General features: G+C 37.8%; 1 protein-coding gene across 4 annotated transcripts in view; it reads right to left on the reverse strand.

The window, feature by feature from the left end:
• The window catches only part of GRHL3 (grainyhead like transcription factor 3), a 154,402-nt gene that overhangs the window by 72,052 nt on the left and 56,755 nt on the right, over window positions 1-25,595 (reverse strand). For 3 of the 4 annotated variants that reach the window (XM_044083221.1, XM_044083230.1, XM_044083203.1), the window contains exons 6-8: window positions 20,087-20,240; window positions 17,948-18,059; window positions 9,218-9,312 (exon numbers count right to left, since the gene is read on the reverse strand). In XM_044083221.1, coding sequence (XP_043939156.1) covers window positions 9,218-9,312; window positions 17,948-18,059; window positions 20,087-20,240 — 361 coding nt within the window. The remainder of the gene's footprint in view (window positions 1-9,217; window positions 9,313-17,947; window positions 18,060-20,086; window positions 20,241-25,595) is intronic. The other variant, XM_044083212.1, reaches the window with a different exon arrangement.

Genomic DNA, 25,595 nt, shown 5'->3' on the forward strand with positions numbered 1-25,595 from the left:
GCATTGCACTTGTGAGATGTGTTCATAACCCAATTTATTCCCCATATAGGGAACAAACATCCCCTGTGCAGTACTGTCGCCACTTTCAAGGCAAACTTAGATTAATTGATAGGTACTTAGAATTTTACTCCACAGAGTACCTGCATGGCCTTCATAGACAGAGGAGGTGATGTTTAGCATTAGTTTGTTAAGGGTTAGCCATATGGCCCCACTGACTAACTGCCTAGTAATGTTCTGTTTTCCTTTGGTCATACCCTTATCCCATCTATTGAGAACATTAAAGCTATTAATTGCATTAACCTGTATTGCTTTTAAAGGATGTGAAGTCAATAATCTAGCAGCTCTGCTAAAACAATTTCTTTTAATGTTTGAATTTCATTGTTGAATTTTCCAAATAGTTATTATTTTGATATGAATACGAGTTGCTTAAGAAGGCAGTATTCAATGTACTGGCTAACATTTTTATACATTTGATGACCATCATTATCATGTCTGCACAAAACAATCATTGTGTAATCGTGTATACTTTTAGTTTATTTAATATATCAGCATGTATTACAACCAGCACTTCTTTTAGTATTACATTTCTGGATGCATTCCATCTTTTTATTTGTTAAGGCCAGTAAGTACAACATTAGCCCTATACTGTATACTAGGTCTTAACAATGTTTAAGAAAAGCCAGCAGAATCTCAACGTATCTAGAAGAGATTATTTTAGCCAAGTAACATATTGGCATTATAGGCAAATGTCCAGGATCAAGCCTTCACTATAATAGACTGCCTTTGATGCAGGTAAAATGACATTATTAAGGGGAACAAGGATATTGACTGCTATTTTTGTCAAAGAGAAACCCTTTCCCCTTTTGGATATTGAAACTCGTTCCATTAGACCTAGATTGTTCAGGTAAAGAAATAAAATGCTGTGGTTTCATCTCACCCACAAACCAGTAACCACTGATCCTATCTTAGCATCATCTGCAAATGTTATCATCTGTAGATTTAATGATAAGTAACTGCATTTCCCTAAATTATGTAATAGCCCTGTGGTGGGCATGGCTAGACAGCCAGATGACAAAGGCACAAGATGGCTGCCATAAGGAGGGCAGAGAGATGAGATGACAGACTGGAGGATACCATATGTTATAAGAAAATGGTGGCAGAGTGGTAGAGTTATGCATTGCTGTACTGTATGCCCCCCCCCCATGGTTGATGTCAGTTACACAGAAAGATCTAGCAATTTGCAGCATAAAGTTTAATCCACATAAGCAAATTCTAGTCTCTGTTTTCATCTATGGAATGGGATACAACCAAACTTAATTTCTGGACAGAAAAAAAAATGCATGTCCTTCTTAATTAACAGTCAGTAAAAGGATTGTAGAAGAATGAGTGATGGCTAGGCATAAACAGGAAGGGTAAACAAAACAGACATATGAAAGAGTCATCTCAGTGGATTTTACATATTACAATACACGGACTGCAGAGCAATGCTAGAATATTTACATGTACAGAACCACCTAAACAGCACTAAGACATTCAGTAATCTGTGGTCTAGTTTTTAACTTAATAGTTGCCTGGGCATTTTCTAATTACCGCTAAATGGTTTTATATGAGGACAATCAAAGCATATTTCTGGAAAGTTCACTGACCTTCCTGCAGTACGTCTCATTAAGAAGGTACAGTGATATTTTGCTACTTGCAATACAATCGAAAAGGGAGCAATTAAATAAATGGTCATTGGAAAGGTTAAGTGCTAACACTGGCATTGAATTTCCTATTAATGATATAAGAGTTCCATTATGTAATTGATGGCATTTTCTGAAATAAAAAAGAATAGCCTGACTCTTATCTTTCCCCAGTGATGATTTTAAACATCACAACCACACCCATATAGTATAAGAAGAAATCAGTACTGCAAAACTAAACAAGGATATACATTTTGAGCCTCAAGAGCAGGAGCACACTCAAGCAAATCTGCAGTCTGCGGCTACCACTCCACCCATACAGTATAAGAAGGAATCAGTACTGCAAACTAAACAAGGATATACATTTTGAGCCTCAAGAGCCGGGTCAGTTCACCCAGTCATTCTACTTGTATATTTTATGAGAGTGAAGCTATTACATTAGCAGTATTTCTTAGTAGTTCTCAGCGTGCTAATAAAACTGACTGTTGTAGCCTTGTGTCCCCCCCAGCTAGTGCAATAATCCTAACTGTCCAATAGACAGTATACATTTAATTCAGATCCCTGTGACTAAATTAACCATCAAGCAGCCCTCTCAGTGCTTTCTGCCTTAGTTTGTATCACTTGGAGGCCCACCTGTTTATTTGCATCTCTATACATTCCCCTTCATTGCTAATGTATTTCCCAACTCTAATCCGTGCACAAACTGGTTACTAATCAGCAAGTCAATGTGAAGACAGACTCCCTACTTTAATAAATGTTGCTGTCTCTTCTCTCCTTCACTTAATAGGTAGTTTAAATTCTTACTTATCCCCTGTGATGCCTTCACTGATAGTTTTCCACTGATTGCCTCTCTGGTTTCTTTGCATTCCACCTGGTTTACAACCCTTGTGCTATCTCCCTCCCCCAATACTAAGTCTATATTAGAATCCTGCTGAGCATGGAGCTATCTTTAAATTTCTAGTCTCCGACCAAGTGCTCTTCAGCAATTGCATTCTACTTGCTGGTAAGCCATTAGACCTCAGGAATTTGTTTCAAGTGTTCAGATTTGTAAAGTAATACTTACTTTTTTACTCTTGTATTGGTGGGCTCTGCCCCGTTCCGTTCGCCCTCGCTAACACTTGGGCTCTCTCCGCTCCCATGCCCTATTCCCTCCCGCCCCCACTACCTCCACATTTATAGTAATCACAGCCTCACCCACAGCTCACACTCACATCACCTCCACCAATCACAGCTCCTCAAGTCAGATCACATTATACCACACCAACTTGCTCCACATAAAATGCTCCCAATCACTCTCATTCCCACTAGACATTTTTTACATCACCCACACTACTTACCCATCCACATATAGTGCAACCCTATAATTCCTATTCAGACTCTCCACTTAGAACCAACTTAAACTTTATCACACAGCTAATTCTAGTCTGTCTTCTCATAATTCTTTATAACACCACAAGTTATCACTCTAGCAATATCCCTAAACTTAGTAGCACAACACTACATTATGCACTCTCATATACAGACACCACACATTATAATAATATCTGCCCACAATTGTTCAAGAACTACATAACGGACCAGTTCAGAACTAAACACATATGCTCTCATTCTACTCCAAAAAAAAACACAATACTTTCTCACACTCCTCACCAAACTCCAATATCTGTATAACCATTTTAACTCCAGGCTCACTATAAGTGGGGATATCCACCCCAATCCAGGCCCAAATCCATCCTGTCCAACACAAACTGCTCCAACACAAATGTCAGAACATAACACCCCCACATTCTTCATCCCTGGGCAAATCAACAACAGCAGCAAAACCAACCATCTTTTAATGCTAAATATTAATATTAGAAGTATCAAAAATAAAATATCTGAACTCCAGGCCACAATAGCACACTACCCCCCAGACATAGTTGCTTTAACAGAAACCTGGCTAAATAAAAACATAGCTAACTCAGAAGTTCTCCCTACTGGCTACAATATCATTAGACAAGACAGACCACTTTGTAAAGGGGGTGGAACTGCCTTACTGTACAAGTCCAACTTAACTGTACGTCAATTACCAAACTCCTACCCCTTTCCCAATAATTGGGACATACTTATCTCACAACTTCAACTTCACCCTAAAAAGGTCATCACCACAATTGTGATCTATATTCCACTTGGTAATACACCTGCTAGCCTTGAAGACTTCTTATCCTGGTGTTCTTCCACATACTCACAAGAAACCCTTATTCTGGGGGATTTCAACCTAGATTGGCTCATCTGCATATCGGAACCACCAAGTAATCTAATAAATCTCCATGGCTACCAGCAGCTAGTCCAAATTCCAACTAGATGTGATAAAAAATCTAAAAGGGAATCCATCCTTGACTGGGTCCTAACTAACAACCCCACATTGTACCCCCACGCAGGCAGTCTCCCAGGCACCTTAAGTGACCACAACATAATATACTTTATACATAGTAGAACAAGCATATGCAAAACCACTAACTATATATCCACTAGAAACACAAAAAAATTCTCTCCTGAGGTCCTCAATACTTTACTTTGTAACTGTGATTGGACCCCCCCCTAAAAAGCCTCCCACTTGACCAGGCTGTAGCATATTTCAACAAAACATTTCTATAACACCTAGACACTGTCGCTTCATTGTGCAAAATCAAGGTTAGAACCTCTACAAACCCCTGGCTCAGTAAAGAAACCAAACAAATCCTCAAGTCCAGAGACACTGCCTGGCTTTACTATCAAAAAAAACAAAGAAACACAAAGCCTAACTAAGTACCAAGAACTGCACAACCGTGCAAAAAATGCATTAGGCTGGACAAAAAATCCTACTACACAACATTACAAACTAAATACCAACACAACCCACAAAAATTTTGGAAAAATGTAAACCAGCTACTAAAATCCACCCAAAAGGCTACCCCAAACCAACCACCCCTGACACTAAAGTTCCCATCGAAACACAATTCAACTCCCACTTTGTGAACTCAATTCTATCCTTAGTATCACAGGACAGTTCCTTCCTCACTATCCCCCCAACACAAATAACACTAATACAAGCTTTACCCTCAAAACAGTTTCCACCACTTCAATCAAAAGCATGCTCTCCAAACTAAAAACCTCATCAACAGCAGCCGACCTACTCCCCAGCTATTTCTTGAAACTCACAGCAGATGCTATTGCTATCCCAGTCCCCACTCTCATAAACAGATCAATTGTTGAAAACTATGTGCCCAGACTCTGGAAAGTATCCTATGTTACACCCATACAGAAAGGCGGGACCTCCACTGAACTTAATAACTACAGACCCATTGCTTTGCTCTCCCCCCTGGCCAAGATCCTAGAAAAATGCATCCATACCCAGATGCTAAAATATCTCCTAGACACCTAGACAGCAACATCCTGTCACCTACTCAGCATGGTTTTAGACCTGCCCATAGTACCACTACAGCCCTCCTCTACTTCACAGACACAGTAAACCATCTTAAAAATGAAGGTCTGCAGGTGTCAACTCTTTTTTTTGGATATGTCCAAAGCATTTGACACAGTCTCACACCAAATCCTGCTAAACAAACTAAACCAATATCACCTATCAAATTCCACTCTTATCTGGTTCCAAAACTACTTAACTGACAGGTACCAAGCTGTAAAATGGGAAAATTCTCTCTCTCCTCAGCTGCCCATAACTACAGGAGTCCCACAGGGTTCTATCTTAGGACCACTACTATTCACAATCTTCACAAATGACCTCCATACCTCCACACAACATGCATCTATCATTCAGTATGCAGATGACACTACCTTAATCTGTGCTGCACAAAACATTCCCACCCTCCTGCAAACAACTCAACTAGCATTCTCTGACATTGAAAACTACCTTACCAAAGCCCAACTTATCCTCAATTCAAAGAAAACTCAGCTTATGATTATAACCAGTTCTAACAAAAACACTGATAACATTCAATTCACTATCTACTCCACAAATGCTACTCCAATCGCTCCAGTGGCACAGGCTAAGCTATTGGGAATAACCATAGACACCCACCTAAAATTTGATAGTCATCTCAACTTAACTATTAAAAAAGTACATGCCAAACTGGAATCACTCTACCGTATCAAACCATTTCTTACAAACAACACAAGATCAGCAATTGCTCGCTCCCAACTTCTATCCACCCTACTCTATGTATCTCCCGTTATGACTAATCTCAACAAAACTGAACTAAGCAAAATGGAAGCCTGCTATAACAGAATTGCCTGCTTTGCTGCAAATTGCTCATATAGAACTCATCACTGTACTGCTTTGAGACAGCTCCACTGGCTTGAGCTGCCCAACCTCCTAACCTACAATCAGCTCTGCCTCTGTCATTCTATCCATTACCTCCCCAGTAAGTGTCTTGCCCTCAAAAACCTAGTACAACATCACTCAGCCAAAAGGCCTCTTAGATCATCAAGCAAACTACTACTAGAAGTCACCAACAGCTACAATAGCTTTGGAGATGCACTATATAGTAGTTCAGTGGTTAAAAATGGAACTCTGTTCCCACTAGCATTCAAAACACATCATCCAAAGCCTCCTTTAAAGACCTCATCAGGCAACATCTCAAGCAAAGTTGGCAGTGCCATGATTGCTCCCCAGGCTAGTGAAAGCGGATAACATATACATACTAAATCTAGAGCACTTGATAATAGTTTTCAATCTTACTCACAAACACTGGCTGATCTACAATGTATGTACTGTACCTGTGTACTATGTATGTATTCTACCTATGTTACAAATTTCAGCTGTACACCACAAATCTATTAATTACCTTTATTTTTAAATTAATATTTTTTGTTTGTTCTCTCCATTGTAACTGTTGATATGCTGCATACCACTGTAAAAACATGTCTTTTGTGATTTGTGTATGTACTGATCATGTCTAAATAACTAAATGTATCTGTAATTTTTCTATGTGGAGCTTTTCTCCCTGGGCCTCTGCTGACAAAGGGTCTTTTCGGCTCAGTCAGGCAACCGCCCGTTTACAAATGTAAAATAAAATAAATAAAATACCTTATCAGACTCAGACTTACTGGTGGTTCTAAATAAGGGTTGAGTCATCTTTCACTATTTGCAGGAAAGTCCTGATTTTGGGAACTGTGTCTTGTGGGAAGGAGGTGAAAAGCTGCAAATTTCCAAATATTTTAGAAGAAAAAATATCTTCTAATTTTCTTTATGGTGCAATATTGTGAAACATGTTAATATGATATAAAACAGAAGAAAATGCTAAAAATAGTCTGTTTTTATTTTGGCACTAAAGTGCAAATGAGCGCTTTTGCATTGCTTAATTGTATGGTTTGCTTTACAGAAGAGAACTGTTCACAGTTTGAGTATCTCTAAAGGTACCTGTCCCAGTGCCTATGGCCCACAGAAATAATAAAGACAACAGAAAAAAAAATAGTAAAATAAAAAAAGTACACAATTCAATTAATGCATTTAGTGATTAGGTTCCCAGTTTGTTTTATTGTAACTTTAACATACATGTATTCTGTGAATTCTTTACCCCACAAAAAATGTTAAAACTTTAATATTTAAGACTGGTAAAACTACAAGACTGATTTCCTGCAACTGTACACAAACACTACATTTTCCATAGGAAAATTCTTCAAAACCTAGTATGCCAATCAAGTATCACTTATTGCAATTTCACAGCAATCAGCTGATCATTTTGTTCACCGTTTCCTCATTTAATTTTGACTTTGTTTGGGACTACGTAGCAAATTCTTGAATGATATAAGGTACCTAAAGGTGACTTTTAATTGGAAACAATCCAACCTGCTGTTGCAGGCTAACTATGCCAAAAGCTGAAAGGCAGGTGCTGTAGAAAATGTGGAATAAGAGGGTCCCACCCTGAACAGCCTCTGGCTTTGGCATAAATAGGAGTTTCTGTTAACTGTTCAAAGAGCGCTCTTACAAGAGCTGCCCCAAGGGTGTGACATACCACAAGTGCTTTCATTTTGCTGACAGCTTCTGCCTTGCAGATGTTTGTTAACATGTCAGGGTTGTAAAACATCCACACATTTGGCTCTGGGTTGACCACAAGAATTAAACAGGGATTGGAAAACAGGACTGAGTGGTTTAAAATAGCAGTTGTTGAGGCTAAGACAAAGGCTAGACTTATTGTTTTTCATTTTCCACAATTATAAGCATGTCGATATAAATCTCAGCTATAGAGAGCTTTCCTGTCTTATAACTTGGCAATGTTGGTCCGTCAAAATGTTTTCGTTTAGATAATCAAATCTGATCTTTTTAACATAACTAATTTCCAATAAATATACATTTATGCCATAAAATTGTTGATTAAGGTCTAAGTCAATAATTCTTGCTATGTATCTTATAAAAGAAGATATTTTAGAAAAAAAAACGTATATGAGCTGCGAAACAACTTTGTACATCCAAGTGGGGAGGATTTGTTTCCAACAGTGTTTCTTGCATACTCTTTGAACTTAAAAGTTATTTAACTGCTAACATGTTTTATAAAATAACTATTTGAATAGGTTTGTGGGCTTACATGTATTTATTTATTCATTTTTCTTTGATTTGAGCTTAACAGTCTGGTTTGCTGATGCAGATGTCTTATAGGAACCGTATATTCATTTTAAATAATAAATCATAAAAGAAACATAAGGAATATTTATGGAGTAATCATATAGAACAATGGATGTTAGCAGGTAGCTAAATGTTAATTCCAGAGGTTGCATCATGTGCATTACCTTTCAACTTTGGTGCCGTGCAATGTTTTATTATTATTTACTACCTGAAATACTCAGATCTGCCTGCAAGCAAACTTTACCCAAATGCAGGTGTAACTTCAATGGATCAAAGTGATGACCTGTAACACTTAAATGAACAAACAGAAACACAGCAATAATTTTGCAGTGTAACATAAAATACTGTACTGTTTGGTGTACAGATCTGAAATGTCCACCTACTAACTCAGCTAGCTTCCTGAATGGACTGCTGGAGTACATTTAAAATAATAGAAATATTTTAGGGCATCCACCTTTGTAGATACTCAAAACAGAGACTTTCTTAAGTGAAATATGTAATTTTTTTCTGGTTATTCCACACCATCTACCTGCAAATTACTTTTGACTTTTTACTTTAATAAAATGATGATTTACTGCTCCAAAATTTAATTTGCTTTTACTATTGTGTATAATATCACAGTTGCTTCAACTATAGCATCATAGTTTTTTTTAATAACACTTAAAGGAAAGTTATACAATATTTTTATATGGAATTATTAGGTTTATGGTATTGATTTTTTTGCAGCATACAGCTGTCCAAAATCAGAAGTCAGAACGGTCTTTCACAAAGTGGAGCGACAGTTACATTCTACTTTACACACACAACGCTGGCAGCTTTGGCTCTTGCTCTTGTTTTTCGCTATGCCAGCAATGGGCCTTGCATGTTTGCTGATGCTAACCAGTTTAGCACTTCATTAGGTGATCAACATACAGTACAATGGTCATTTGTTTACCTTTGCCTCCTCGTTGACATCCCACATGAACGACAATGCATTGTATGCCACCTCCTCCACATCACTCACGACATTGAACCGTTCTTTGTAATCTGCTACAAAAAAAGCAAAAGAAATAAAACACAACACGATACATCACTAGAAAAAATTGCAACACAACAAGATATATTACTAGAAAAAATTTTAACGCAACGTGATACATCACTAGAAAAAATTTTAACGCAACGTGATACATCACTAGAAAAAATGCGTACATGTGTTTGTGTGTGTATGCAGAAGGGTAATGCGTGGAGTTGAGTGTACATAAACAAGGTTGGGCTTGAACTGCTAGGTGAAAGGAAAGAACATGACTACATAAAAAGAGTATTATCTGTAAGGCATTTTATAGTGTTAAGAAATGGGCCTCTGATAAACGTCATCCTGTTGCCTAGATTCCCTCATTATCTATCTACCTCCATAGTATAAGATTCTCCGCAAGTTATTTACCAAGAATTCTTGATCTACCACCAAAGTGAGTCAATTCTGTAAAGTAGGATTATCTGATCCCTGAATAAGTAAAGCATGAATTTTAATTACTAGTAATTCACTTAAAATGTCAAATGGCAAGCTTAATCTTAAACTGATTCCGGAAAGAACTCATCTCATGAGTGCCTCAATTACCACCTTTAGTCAAATTGGCCATAATCTTGGAAAGAAATTAGAGATAGTCAGATTTTTTTGGGTCTATATTAGTTCGCCGAAATGTATCTTCAGCAAACATCTATTCATCGACACGTATTCTACGAAAATCACTTCCACGATTCTTTGAATTTTCCATGGGCAATGAAACAATTGCCCCATGGCACAATGGAACCCACAAGTAACTAAATCAAACCCACACAAGTAGGGGGCTGTGCCCCCCCCCCTCACTCCCCTAACTATATATACCAACGCTGAGATTGCACTACAATGGAGGAAAACGCAAAGTTGTGTAGTTGGCCAACTACTTTATTGCCTTTGGAAAATAGCAAATTGTGGAAATGATTTTTGCTGAATGCATTTCGATGAATAAGTGTTCGCTGAAGATAGGTTTAATCAAACTAATATAGACACAACTTTTTTTTTGTTTTTGACTTTCCCCTCTAATTCCTGTTAACTAATGATAGAGTAGTTATGAATGCCTGCTTTAAGAGGTGACTAAGGATTGTTAACCTGTATAACTGACATACAGTCAGTGTACAAAGGGAGGTTGTGAAAGTCATATTTAACTGAGTAGGATATTGTTTAGTTATACCTTCTGAGAAGGACAGTTTTAACCTACAGCAGTGGTCACAATGGATAATTACACATCGGTGCCTTGTACTGTACATATAGTATTAAAGGAAAGTGTGTGTCACCATAAACTACACTGTTTTAGTGGGTAGGATGAAAAGAAGAGAAAATTGTAGATGCTGGGAATACATCCATTCATGCATACATACACATATGCCTGTATTTATTTTGAGATTTAGACAAATAACCAAACTGACATTTCACTGACACATACAAAATGCTATTAAAAAAATATTACAAGCTAGAGACACTTTATAGACACAAATATTTTTTGGATCCCAATACCAAAAAGACTCTTGCAAATACCTACCTTATCCCCTCTTTACTCTATTCTGCTCACATTTTTACTAATCTATAATCTATACAACTAATTCAAAACCAAACTCCAGTCTTGTTTTTATAAAATTAATAAATTTGCTACAGGCTCATCATACCACTCCCACCACTGCAATTCTTTCAAAGAGCTAAACTAGCTAGAATTCCCCCACTATCTTGACTACCTTCACTAACTTTCTATTGCACAAAAAATAATATACAAACCCGATAGCTGTCCTGCATTAAAATCTATTCTGCATACACACATTCCCACCAGAAACCTCTGTTCTGTCTATTGACTAGATGTATGTAAGCCACAGAAAACAGCTGGCCTGTGTCTTTACTCTTATCCAATAGCTAAGCTCTGGAACAACCTACCGAACAACATCACCACTATAGAAAATACCAAAAGGTTCAAGTTGACGCTAAAAAAAACTACCTTGACAACACATGAATCTGCTTCGGCTCTGCAACAAACATCTAATCCCATTTTTCATATGTTTCTGGTGTCACTCGCCTCACCTTTACACCCCACCCTTTTAACCTACTTACAACTTTTTTCTCTTCTCTCATCCCACCTATATCTTTCCTCTCCTTCTATATCCCTTTCCACTTCTTTTTTTTTCACTTAAATTTCTTAATATAGCAGATCTAACGTCACCCCATAACCGAACCTAACTTTTAACTTTCACTTTTACTTCTATCCTTTTTACTCCTTTCCCTTGCATTAATATTGCTAATCACTAAATCCTTTCATCTCTAGAACATCAAAAGTTTTTCTTTTTCCAACAAAAAAAAAATGCAAAATTAATATGTACATTATCGATCTACTATTGTACCTTATGTATCTATTCAATTTCTGTCATAACTTTACATCATAGGTTTAAATGTTATTCAAATTAAATGTACTGTTCTATTATTGTCAATTTTAAATTATTGTGGAGCTTTTCTCCCTGGGCCACTGCTGCAAATGGGTCTTTGACCCAGACGGACTTTCCAGTTACCAAATATAAACAAATAAATAAATAAACTGCTTTTTTTATGTAACGCTCACCAGTTACTGTATGTTTTAAGTGCCTAATAACTGAACTGATCATGCTGTTGTAACTGTAAGCCTGAACGTAGAGTGCTACAATCTTGAGAGAGGAGAGGGTTCAATAAGCATTTGTTTGTCCTCATTTTTATCTGTTTCTGGGCGACTGTGTTTATTCAACTGTAACTGCTGCCCCACTCTGGGTTTAGAACCTAAACTGCTGGTTAATCTGTTAACATCTAATGTACATGCAGTAACTGCATTGTGAGTGCTGCCCTACTCTGTGTTTAAATGCAATTAGTTGGTAGATGTTGCCCTGCTCTGTGTTTAAATGCAATTAGTTGGTAGATGTTGCCCTGCTCTGTGTTTAAATGCAATTAGTTGGTAGATGTTGCCCTGCTCTGTGTTTAAATGCAATTAGTTGGTAGATGTTGCCCTGCTCTGTGTTTAAATGCAATTAGTTGGTAGATGTTGCCCTGCTCTGTGTTTAAATGCAGTTAGTTGGTAGATGTTTCTATGCATTATTGATTGTTTTCTAGATTACTATGATACACTGGCTCTAGCCCAGATTTGTGCTGCTGTACTGTATTACCTATCTGCTCCAGATTAATTAATTTTATTACCCCTATCCTCCCCTATAGTCTTCTCTTACTCTATAGTTCCTGCAAACATACACCCTCACTTCACACCACCCCTAGGCTACCCATTACTGCACAAACCACACTACCTACCTGCAGTCTTTCCCTCTCAGAAGCTATTACTTCTCTTTATTTCAATAGTACTAATGATCTCTTTTTGTTCCTTTTATAGTTTGCTTTTACTATGTTTACACTACCCCAGATGTCCTACTTTGTTCTACATAGTATCCTGGCTTCCCCTCCTGAAACAGCAATCTCAAGGGATCCTGCAGTGCTTTCGGAAACTACTCTGCTTCCCACCAAGAGCCAGAATATAAAAGAGTGTATGTTCCAAATGTGTACTTATCCCACTTACGTGTTGTTTTTGATCCTGCGTGCACTAGCCAGCAGCCCAACACAGACCTAGGCTCCCTTTTGATCCACAAGCTCCATCCCATCCTACCCCTCTGAGTGCTGTGCCTAACCCGGTAATTACTCAGTGTGATCAACAGGTGGGAGCATCCACCCTCTAATACATTTCTCACGTCTCATTTATAAACATAGAACTTTTCAGTTAACCTTCACCTGCCCTGTTCTACCTGAATATCTACCTCTATACCCCTGTGAATTCTCTGTTTCTTCCTACCCATACACACTGTGCCCTGTGCCTATCCCCTGCATCTCCTTACCTTCATGTTTCTACTCCCGCCCTCACTAATTGTTTTTTTTAGCCCACATCTCCTTCCTTCTTCTTGGCTCCTTTGAAATCTAAAAGAATTAAAAGCAACACTGTCCCCTGACCAACTAAAGACACATTAGCAGTCATGCACCTCCATGATAAAGCCTTGAAACACCACTATAAAAATAAAACCCTAGTCACCCTTAACGAATACAAAAGCCTCCACAACAGAGTTAAGAAGCTCATCACTTCAGATCAGAAATCCTACCATACCACACTCCAAAATAACCATAAGACGACCCCTAGAAAATTCTGGTAAAGTATCTCGACTCTCTTTAACCCAGACAAAAAAAGAGAACCCTTGCCCTGTCCACAATGCTTCTGATATCAACTTAGCCTCCCAATTTAACAACTTCTTCATTGACTCCATAACCAGACAGACATCATCCTTCTCAAAAAACCCTTCTTACTCAGCCACACCTTCCACTATCTCCTCCTCCTCAGATACATCCACTTCCCACCTTCCTCACTTCTCTCTAAAACCCACCCCAGTATCAACTATAAAAAACTCATTCAGAAGTTAAAACCATGCTCCAATGCCCCCGACAATATTCCTTCATTCTTCCTAAATACAGCTGCATATGCCATTGCCTTCCCCATCTGTATTCTTATAAACCGGTCAATCCAAGAAGGCTATGTACCTCAATTCTGGAAAAAAGCCTACATTATTCCCCTCCGCAAAGGAGGAAACAATAATAACATCCCCAATTTTAGACCTATCGCCATCTTACCTCCCATCTCTGAACTACTGGAAAAGTGTATCCACCTACAACTACTACCCTACCTCATTTACAATCACCTACTAACTCCCACACAACATGGATTCAGGCCTGGTCACTGTACTACTACCGCATTACTCTCCTTCCTTGAAACTGTGAATAAAGCCCATGACTCTGGCTGTATTGTATCCACCCTCCTTCTAGACCTTTCTAAGGCTTTCAATACCATCTCTCACACCCTTCTCCTATCCAGACTCTCTAATCTAAATCTATCACCCCCTTCTTATCAACTAGTTTACCAGTTACCTTTCCAACAGGCAACAAGCAGTCAAATGGAAGAAAGCCATTTCCCCATTCCTCAACACTCCCACTGGTTTACCCCAGGGTTCTATTATAGGTCCCCTATTATTCAATATTTTCATAAATGACTTCCACTACGCCATCCCTAAAGCACAAATCGTCCTATATGCAGATGATTCAACAATTATCTGTTCTGCTAACTCCACTCTCACCCTCATAAAATTAACCCAAGATGCCTTCTCATCCACTGAACAATGGATGTTAGATAACCACCTGGCACTTGCATCAAAAACCAAACTCATGATATTTACCCCTTCCAAAACCACAACTATCAACATAAATTCATTCTCCTTAAGCAGTCATTATAACACTTTGCTTGAGATAGTATCCAATGCAAAACTGTTAGGGGTTATCATCGGCAACAAGCTCAAATTTGATAACCATATACATACAAATATTTAAAAAACAGAACAGAAACTTGGTATGTTCTACCGCCACATTCGCTGCCTTACTCCATCTACTCAATTCCTTCTCGCTACCACATATCTCATCCTTTCTCTCCTTTATGGTGCCCCACTCCTAACCAACCTACAATCTTCTATTAAAACAAAACTCTCTTCCTGCTACAACAAAATTGCCAAATTCACCACTGGACCCAGATCCTCCACTCATCACAGAGAGATGCCCAACTACCTGATCTACTCTAATTTTCAGTCCCTCTCTCTCTGTCCCTCCCTTGCCCCAACCTTTACAATGCAACTACCTAACAGACTCCTAAGAACCAATGCTCAGAATCTGATTAAACTTCACAATCCTGCCCTATCCAATTCTGAAAATAACTTATCCAATATTACCTTCTCCATTATTTTCCACAACATGAAAGTAGACTTAAGGGTATATATGACTCTGGAAGACAGGTTTAATAGTGTATGTCTCCAGTCTTGAAGAATCTTCCCATATTTATATGACCTAGTGAATAATAGATATAATGGTAGTATTAGTTCTTGCTGAAGTGTTCTCAGGTCATTGTTACTAATTTCGTGTCCTCCCTGTGCTTTGTTTGGATCCAGTTTGCTCAGTTCTTTTTCAGTTTGAATCCAGTTTGCACAGTTCTTTTTCATTATAACCTAATTTGATTCCAGTATCCGAGGTTACCTGGATGTCACTAGGACAACTTATCACCCCTTTTGTGGAGCCAAACTGTTTTGCATAAGATTTTGTAAAAATATCTACAATTTGTTGTGTCTGAGAATAAATTTTAGAATCTGCACACAGTTTATCAATTTGTACGTCTTTACTCCTCCTGCATCTTTTATATCTATAAAAAGGTTTCCAATTATGCTCAATTTCTTTTTAGACATTTTCTTCAAATTTTTCTTGGTCTTGTCTCACACTATGCTTAATCTGTTTGTCCAGCTTGTTTATTTCAGTTTTCAAGGTTGTAGTTCGAACTCTTCTATTTCTTATATTTTTTGTTTCTCATCTTAATCAGGTATCTTGTTCTTATGGAAATATATCCCACTGACAATGTATGCCTAGATCCTGATGTTAAATTTTTTTTTTTTGGATTTTTTGCACTCAATTTCTCTTTCAAAACTTTTCACATTCCATTTGCAGTTTTTCAACTGAACACCTCATTCCAGTTAGTTTTACATAGTGACTGTTTTACTTCTGTACAATCCTTAATTAATCTTTTGTGCATTGATTTAGATTTCAGTTTGGCAGCATTATCTAGCAACAAGTTAACCTTTATAACCCCATGATCACTGCACATCAATGGTGCTAAATCTTGACTTAAAGTAACAGTAATTTCTTTAGGAACACAAACAATGTCTAGTATGTTCCATCCCCTGGTAGTTTTCTTTTTTACAATCTGAAGCAATTGTTGTTCCTGACTATACATTGTAAATAATTTCCTTACTAATGTTGTTGAATCAATATTATTCCAATCTGTTTCTGGTAAATTTGAGTCTACTCTTCCCTCCTGTGTGTCATGCAAGAAATGTACGATTTCTTCTAGGTCATCAGCACTTGACTTTGGTGGTCGATATACTCCAACAATCGTTATATGTTCCAGGGTTGTCTTTATTTTCACAGTTACAGAGTCTATAGTATTAGTGTTATCACTGAACATGTAATATTCACAGGTCTCATAACTATCTATCCAGGGGTGGTTCTCTTATGATCTAACCTGTTTCCCTCTCATGTTGTAAAGTGGTAAAGCCTAGGTCTGCAAACAGTGTGCAAGTGGAGTATCATCCTGCCTCTGCAGCAGCTCAGCCAAGCCTACCTTCCACCCTTGGACCAAGCCCTTCCCTTTTCAAATGATGTCCCTGGCCTTTACTGACAATTACTGTAGAGAGACACCCATGCTCCACCCACCCCCTTGGATAGGCATGGACATCCCTTCGCCTACCACTCCATCAGTCGCCCAAGCCATGAATCAAACTAGGGTTGTGTGGTCTATAGTCAGGTCTTTATGCCTCTATGCCACCAGAGTGGGGACAATATTTAGAAGCTGCTACCCAATGAATTTTTCTGCATCTTTCCTGACCAAACACATGAAGAACTGATTTTGTTTGCTTTTCTTTTTTTTTTAATGGGTTAAGGTAAAACTTGACTTCATTGTTGACAAAACAGAGGAAATTATTTTTGCTTTTATTTATTTGTTCAAATGAATTATTATGAAAAATAACATATTCTATAGTTTCTAAGATTTCCCCCCCAAAAAAGAAGAAATAATATTTTATATGCAGTGGAAACTCTGGTACATGCTAGCCCACTAAAGTAGAAGCAACTGTAAATTACAGTTTTGCATCAAGTGTGAGATAAGTTGTTAGTAAAGGGCAAGAAATTACTTCTCAACTAAATTTCTCTCTATAGCTTTGCAGTGCTACAAAAGTACCTTGACGACTTTCCCTGATTAATTGGAACATGTTATTGAACAGATAAGTAAAAAAAAAGTTTGCTAAGAAGTGAATTTTGAAAACACATTTTCTTACCGAAAGAAGTCTGTACCTGATTTACTTTGTTTAAAACTACAGTGACTCCAGTTTTGGTTGGCATACTCTGCAATCTGCAAGTGACAGACAGAAAGATCCAGAATGATCATTAGTTTCAAGGTCATCAGAGTCACTGACGACGTTATACATGTGTTGTGGGCAGGGATATAAAAAAGGGAGCAGAGCCATTGCACAGAATTTCATATGTGTAGTGATCTCTTAAGGACAGGTTTCACAGTTAAATTCTTCTCCAGGCATCTTCACTGAATTTCTCTGTATCAAATAGCAAAACAGACGTAAATGTGAAATTGACTCTAAAGTAAATCATTGTAATGAGCAACTCTTGCCTGTCTTGTCAGCCTTGTCCCTCTGTATGAGACATTCTGTTCACTATATATGTGAAACAATGACATCTATTGAACAACACAAGTCTTACTAATTGACGCACACATAATTATACCTAGACAGTGTATGTGCTTGCTCGTGTAACAAAAAAGTTAGCAAAGAATAAATAAAGATCATTATGTTCAGTAATTCTGCCACTCCACTTTTTCAAAGAAAAGAATTGCTTCAACTAAATTTTGCTCTGATGAAAACTGAAAATGACAGAAGTCAAAGCCTGTCTGCATGCTGTCCACATTCCATAGATATGAAGTATTGAAATTAAAATGAAAAATGCTTCCGTATAACATACCCATGTCAATGACTCGTTGCTTAGCGGTGGGCTGACGAGAATGCCAGTGTCTCCAACATTTCAGTTGCATTTCTGCATTTTTATCATTATCAAAAACAGCCATAATAACACTCTGTATGAAAACAAAAAGGACGCATTCGATTTAGAAAACCTACAACAAACCATTTCATCATTTTTTCACTACTCGTACACAATATATTTCTAATACAAAAATAATAAGAATCTAATCTAAGTTTACAAAACAATATCTAGGAGCCAAAGGGGTCTAAACCGTCAGTACTGTAACTGCATGATTAAGTAATGAGGAGTGTGTTGGCATGTCCTACAGTGTACACAGTTTTTTTTGTTTGACAGTCACTAGAAAACAAGATGATTATTAGATGAATACTCAGACAAAGAATACCTGCTGCTGACAGGATGGGAGGCATGTGGGGGATACAGATGACTGACAGGAGTGCATGGGAATTCAGGAAAATCAGACAAAAGGGTAGGCAGACAGGATGGACACATCACTAGCAGGAGTAAAAGGGGAAGCAGGCAGTACACACACACACACACACACACACACACACACACACGCACACACACACACACACACACACACACACACACACACATCACTGGTATGAGGAAAGGGGAAGGCAGACGAGACACACGTGTCACTGGCAGGAGGAAATGGGGAGACAGACAGGGCACAAATGTCAGTGATGTGAGAAAAAGAGAAGGCAGATGAGACAGACGTGTTACTGGCAGGAGGAATGGAGGCAACAGGCAGGGTATAAACATCACTGATATGAGGACAGGGGAAGGCAGACAAGACACATGTCACTGGCAGGAGGAATGGGGGTGACAGACAGGCATAAACATCAGTGATGTAAGGAAAAGGGAAAGCATGTAAGACACGTATCACTGACAGGAGGAAATGGGGAGACAGACAGGCATAAACATCAGTGATGTGAGGAAAGAGGAAGGCAGGCAACACAGGTATCACTGACAGGAGGAAATGGGGAGACAGACAGGCATAAACATCAGTGATGTGAGGAAAGAGGAAGGCAGGCAAGACAGGTATCACTGACAGGAGGAACTGGGGAGACAGACAGGCATAAACATCAGTGATGTGAGGAAAGAGGAAGGCAGGCAAGACAGGTATCACTGACAGGAGGAAATGGGGAGACAGACAGGCATAAACATCAGTGATGTGAGGAAAGATGAAGGCAGGCAAGACAGGTATCACTGACAGGAGGAAATGGGGAGACAGACAGGCATAATCATCAGTGATGTGAGGAAAGAGGAAGGCAGGCAAGACACGTATCACTGACAGGAGGAAATGGGGAGACAGACAGGCATAAACATCAGTGATGTGAGGAAAGATGAAGGCAGACATGACAGGTATCACTGACAGGAGGAAATGGGGAGACAGACAGGCATAAACATCAGTGATGTGAGGAAAGATGAAGGCAGACATGACACGTATCACTGACAGGAGGAAACTGAGAGACAGACAGGGCAAAACCGTCACTGATATGAGGAAAGAGGAAGGCAGGCAAGACAGGTACCACTGACAGGAGGAAAGGGTGGTGAACGCAGACCACACAAATCACTGACAGGAAGAATGTCAGGGTGGGAACCAGACCCATATCAGTGACAGGAAGGATACAAAGACTCATAGAAGACATGGACTACTGAAGGGGTAGAGATGTGAACACGGGACACAGAAGTGAGAGTATCAAACATGTAAAGCATGTAGGGGCAGAACTGCTGCCAGGAAGCATGAAGCTCAAATGTATCACCCATGTTGCTCTTGTTTGCTGAGTACATGTAATGATATTGCCATACCTTTGTGTGCACTGCAAGAATACTTCTGTCTTTACCTCCCCCAGTGTATATTTTTTTCTAAAAAACAATACTATAATAGTGGAAATGAAAAGTACTGATTTTTACCAATACACGATGAAAAAGACAGAAAAGGTCAGATAGACCACATCTACAAATGATTTTTTTTAAAGAAATGTACCCCAGAATATTTATTTCCTGAAATGAACTAAGCTGTTAGTTGTACAAATACTGCATGTAGTTTGGGTGTGTTAAACCATGGCAAAGTTTGCTGACAAAACCAGAAGAACAGTTTAATGTCTTTACCTTTACTTTGGATGATGAGAGGTCTAAACACTTATCGGTGCCACTCATTCGCAGGGTGATGGGATAGAACTGACCCTTATTTAGATATGCCATGGGTGAGTCTGAAGGCTTGGTTGGTACGGCTTTGGGGGATCCCAGTATGTATTCAAAGTCACTTTAACAGAAGAAAGTATGCAATTAATGTCAAGTGATGCGCATAACACCTGTGCCATAACATCACCTCTGGTAAACATTTGTATACATGAATTTACATGCATGCACACATGTACAATTACATAAATGGAAACACTGTATAGACATAAAATTCTACACCTGAGAATACACGTCATACTCTTACAAAATATGTAACTGACTTATTTTACTTAACTCAGAAGGGACAATTACATAAATGGAAACACTGTATAGACATAAAATTCTACACCTGAGAATACACGTCACACTCTTACAAAATATGTAACTGACTTATTTTACTTAACTCAGAAGGTATGAATGGGAAATCATTATTTTCTTATGTGATGATATTTTCTGGTGGCTTGTATTCATTATTTCAGTTAGCATGGCAGAAACTTCTTAAAAACGATTACAGTCTAAGTAGGGAAATTTAAATGAACACCATGAATTGTGTATGATCATCTGATCTTTTATCCTTTCATGTAAGTTATATTATTTTTTGATATCTGAGAACCTCCACTCATGGCTGATAGCCACTTTAGATAAAACTTGTTCTTTAATAATTCTTTGAATTCTATTAACCACTTACTACACATGATTACAGAATTTGCTTCAGCATGGCGTGACTTCTGCCAAACCCCAAACAAATTATACTGTATGAATATGGATATCTCTTGTAACACTTTTACAAGCACAGAAAGACAGCCTGCATTTCTCCTACATAAACATTACACCAAATATATAAACAAAATAATAAATAACACTGTATGCGTTAGAAGGGAGAAAAATAAGAGACATGTTTTCATATCCAACTCAACTATATATGGGTTTGTAAAATCTAGATTTAACCAGAAACACTCAGGTGTCGATAATCAGTGAATTACTAAACTACTAAATGGGGCACCCCTTCTTTTCTCTTTTCATCTGTAACCTTTTGTTAATTTAATTCTATTTGCAGGAGGAAGATCTGTTCGTCATTTTTACTGCTTTATTTCATTTAAGTCAGGTGTTTTATATGGGTCTATATTAAATCACCGAATGCTTAAAAAAGCGAACGGTGATTAATCAACCCTATGTAAGTGAAAGGTTACAATGTCGAAGTGTCAGAATAGCGTTTTTTTTTTCCAAGGGAAAAAAAATATCTGTTCAAAAAAAAAATCAATTTCAAAAATGTGCCCCCACACACCCCCTACTTAAATATACCAACTCCGAGACTGCACTATAGTGCCGAAAATGCCAAAGTACCGAAGTGGCCAAGCAAATTCTTTCCCAGGGAAAGAATTTGCTTAACAGCCGCTTTGAAATTTTGCGTTTTCAGCCTAAGTTCGACCAAGACGCATTCGAAAGAATGCGTCTTCGGTCTTCTAATATAGACCCGTTTTATATATCATATATCCCAATGCAGTGCAAAGTGATGAGTCTTTATATAGCATACTTGTTTTGTGAGTGTCGTGGACAGTTCACTGTGACAGTGGTCGACTTTGCGATGATACTGTTGATTTCACTGTGGTCATGCTTGTGCAGCTGTGATGTTAATATATTTAAAGATGATGTGCAGTTGCCTGCATGTATCTGAAACACATTCACTGTCTGAAGCACCTGTGGCATCCAGCTACCTCCTTATAGTTTTCTGAATATTAGAAAATAAGTATTTCTGCAAGTTTTTACTCTCTTTTAAAAAGACAGCCATTACCCATGACCTCATAGTATGCTACACATGTCATCATGTCTTGCTTAATGATGATGTGAGTTCAGGGTTTCCTGCTTCTCTGGTTGGGTGGGACACAAAATGAAAAAAAAGATATTACATAAAAAAATAATATAATGCTGGCAGATTGCCACTTGAAAATATGAAATAGTTAACAATTCCACAAAGCTGTGTTCCTTAAGTGTTCTCAAAGTGGCCTTTCATCACTTTAGGATCATGATGTGTTGCTACAGTACTGTAAGGAAAGAACAATACATTGGGGTAATTAAAAGGTGCACCCATTTTCCCTTTATAAATCACTAGAGTCCTTAACAGGGGAAATGGGTTTGTCAGTGTACAGTTGTGCCATCAGCCTAAACAGGAAATGACAATCAGCATTTTCACAGGTGGAAGCTTTCCTGTATCATCGTCTGTACCCAAATGCATGTTTCAATCACAGCTGCAACTCACATAGGGTGACAGCATTGCTAGCAACAGCGACATAATTTAGAAAATGTATTTTCACATAAAATCATTATTTTATGTCAAAACTAGGATTAAACTAGCCCCTATCCATCTGTGAACATTGTTAAAACATCAAAATCTGAATGCAGTAGCTGCATTCAGTTTTATCAAGGTGGATATGATCTTTATGCTGGGGGATTGGAGGACATAGTCCCCTGTGTAAAGCACTTTTAATTAGTAAGCATGTTTATACTCTGCTTTTAGGCAGGCGAGTTATTCTGGGTTGATTAAGTGTTTTAAGTTCTGATAATATTAGATACGTTCAGCTTTATTACCGCTGTGTGCGCATGTGCATGCGCGTATGTGTGTGTCTGTGTGTGTGTGTTTAGGCATTTGTTTACAGATTTATTAATTGCAAAAAAGAAACTAAAAAGGTTTTATTTTGTGTTCAGTAGTACTGCAATGTCTGCGAGGGGTAGTGTTGTTGGCAGGTTGGGTTCATGATATGGTAGGTAGACTATTGCTAAAGTTCATTATTGATGATCAAGTTATATACATTAATAAAATATGTCTGCATAAAAAAAGAAAGCAATATAATACCAAAGGCAAGGAAACCTGCAATTCTTTCAAGTCTCTCCTACTGTGTCAAAAAATCTCCATCTATAGACCACATTGGAAAAGGCTTTATGTCACTCCCAGTTAACACTAGGACAACCTGCTCTGTACAACCTTACTAGGCCCCTGTACTTCTTATCATAACAGATCCATAAACAATACTTGGTTAAATGACCTGTTCAGAGTCACATGAATGGAAGTTGGGATTACAAGGAATGAAATTCAGGTCTATAGAATAAAGTTTGTTTCCATCTGAGAGGTTTAAGGCTCTGTGATAAAAAGCTAGGAAACATTCCAGCTACTCTATGACAGATTTACACATAATTTTCAAGAAGGAGAAAATCGCCACAAAACTAATTGGTAGATGCAATATTCTCCATCTGTGGTCCTGTGGGTCATTTGAAGAAACTACTCAGCTAGACATTTTTCTAAATGCAAGAAATAAAGCTGCGTAACTCACAAATAAACCTGGAGCTCATGGTTAGCAAGATACCTTGGCTAATAACTGTAATAGTACAATGAATATTACTTCCTGTCTTCCTGTTGGGAAAAAGATAGAGCCAAGTGGGCTACCTTGAGAAAACTTTTGTGCAGAGTACCCATGACTAAGATATAATAGTGTCAAGCATACCTATTATTTCTTCTAGTTTTACAATGATGTTATACGGCTTGGAAAGAACTCTTAAGACTTCTTGCATATAATGTATCTTTTTATCTCTCTCTGTATATATATATATATATATATATATATATATATATATATATATATATATATAATATTAGATATAGATAAACATATGTTTCTATTTGTCTATATATATATATATATATATATATATATATATATAGATATATATATAGATATAGATATGTATATACGCATGTGTATATATATATATATATAATGTACACACATCATTAGTTGCAACAACACCTTAATTCTGCACTTACATCTTAAATTGTAGAGTACTCAGTTTATAGTTTAATACTTTGACAAATACTGGTAATGAGAACCTTGAGGCCTTCTCCCGGATGTCAAGGCTCAAGGATCTCTAGCCAAATATGAAGAGACTGATTCTGCTAAGAATTTTGAGGAATGAAATCAGGCATAAATCCTCAAATTATAATTTGGTACATTATCATTGAAGTCCTTAGGAAAGCTGTAATAAACTATTTTCAAAAGGAAAATGCATAAAAAGTGAACTAGGTATATTAAAGGTATATCAAATTGTTCAAAAATTAAATCACATTACTCTGTATTTGTGTTTTCAGTGAAAAGTAATGTAAAGGAACTATATAAAATGACATAGAAGATTCTGGCCAGGTCACATGATGCCGATGTCTTGTTTGAACAGCAACTTGCTGGCATTCCCATCTCCACAAGAAGTGTTTAACTCTGGAAACACAAAGGCATTTCTAACTAAGAGAGAGAAAGAACGAGAGTGAGAGAGAGAGAGAGACAGAGAGAGAGAGAGACAAGAGAGAGAGAGACAAGAGAGAGAGAGAGAGACAGAGAGAGAGAGAGAGACAGAGAGAGAGAGACAGAGAGAGAGAGAGAGACAGAGAGAGAGAGAGACAGAGAGAGAGAGAGAAGTCTGTTAGTTAAAGGCATCACTGTTTAGCCCGCTAGAAAACATCACTGGATTGAGAGATCAGGCTGTATTATACTGCCTGAAGGGACTCTGAGATTCTATTTTGGAAATAAAAGCAAGATAGCTGCCTTGCTTTGGGGTATAGTCTGTCAGGCTGCATTGAAAAAGAGGGCATGTCAGGTTACTGTGCTGCTTTGTGGTGGGGCATACTTCTCAGCTTCTTAGCATAAGAAAGCTGGACAAGGACAAAAATAATGGGGGGGGGGGCAAAGGCCAAAAATAGGGACATATTTTAAATATTGCTCTTATAAACATAAAAAGTTGCTAGAATAATAGGTTTTACTTTGGCATGCATTTTCTGTTGGATATGAAGTCTGAAACTGAAATGGCTGTCATTATTTAGTCACCTCAGTCCTCAATGATTTTCCAGAAAACCACACATTTCATGTGAAACAGACCAAAAATATGAGACAAAAATCTGGACATTCTGCAAAAATCTGGACTGCTGAGAGGTATAGGTGGGGGAGTCACTATATCAGTCTGTAGAACACGAGTATTTCATACATCTTAATATAGCTGGGGCATCTTTCTTGAGGTCAAATCCTTGTTGCACCCCTCTACACAGTTACTCTTTCCATATTTATTACTTTATGTTCTGTCAACACTATATCAGTTAATGCAAACAGTACAGAACAAATGGCTAAAATGATTCCTAAAAATATAAATACTAAAATCCTTATTTCTTTTTCCATTTTAATTTGATATTCACATCTTTCTCCCTCTCATTTTATTAACCTCAGAATTCTTAGCACCATATTTTACTACTGAGAATGTCCAATAGCAAGTCTAAAATATTTATGGACATTTCCTGCAAAAACTTACTTGTGTTGTAATTTGTGTTACCCAACACAAGTGTTGTAATATACACAAGTAGTTGTAACATTTTATGTTTCATAATTAGAATTGCTGTTGATGTTTA

This window comes from Protopterus annectens, chromosome 1.part1 (assembly GCF_019279795.1).
Source record: "Protopterus annectens isolate FY-2018-M chromosome 1.part1, PAN1.0, whole genome shotgun sequence".
Lineage (NCBI taxonomy): Eukaryota > Metazoa > Chordata > Ceratodontiformes > Protopteridae > Protopterus > Protopterus annectens.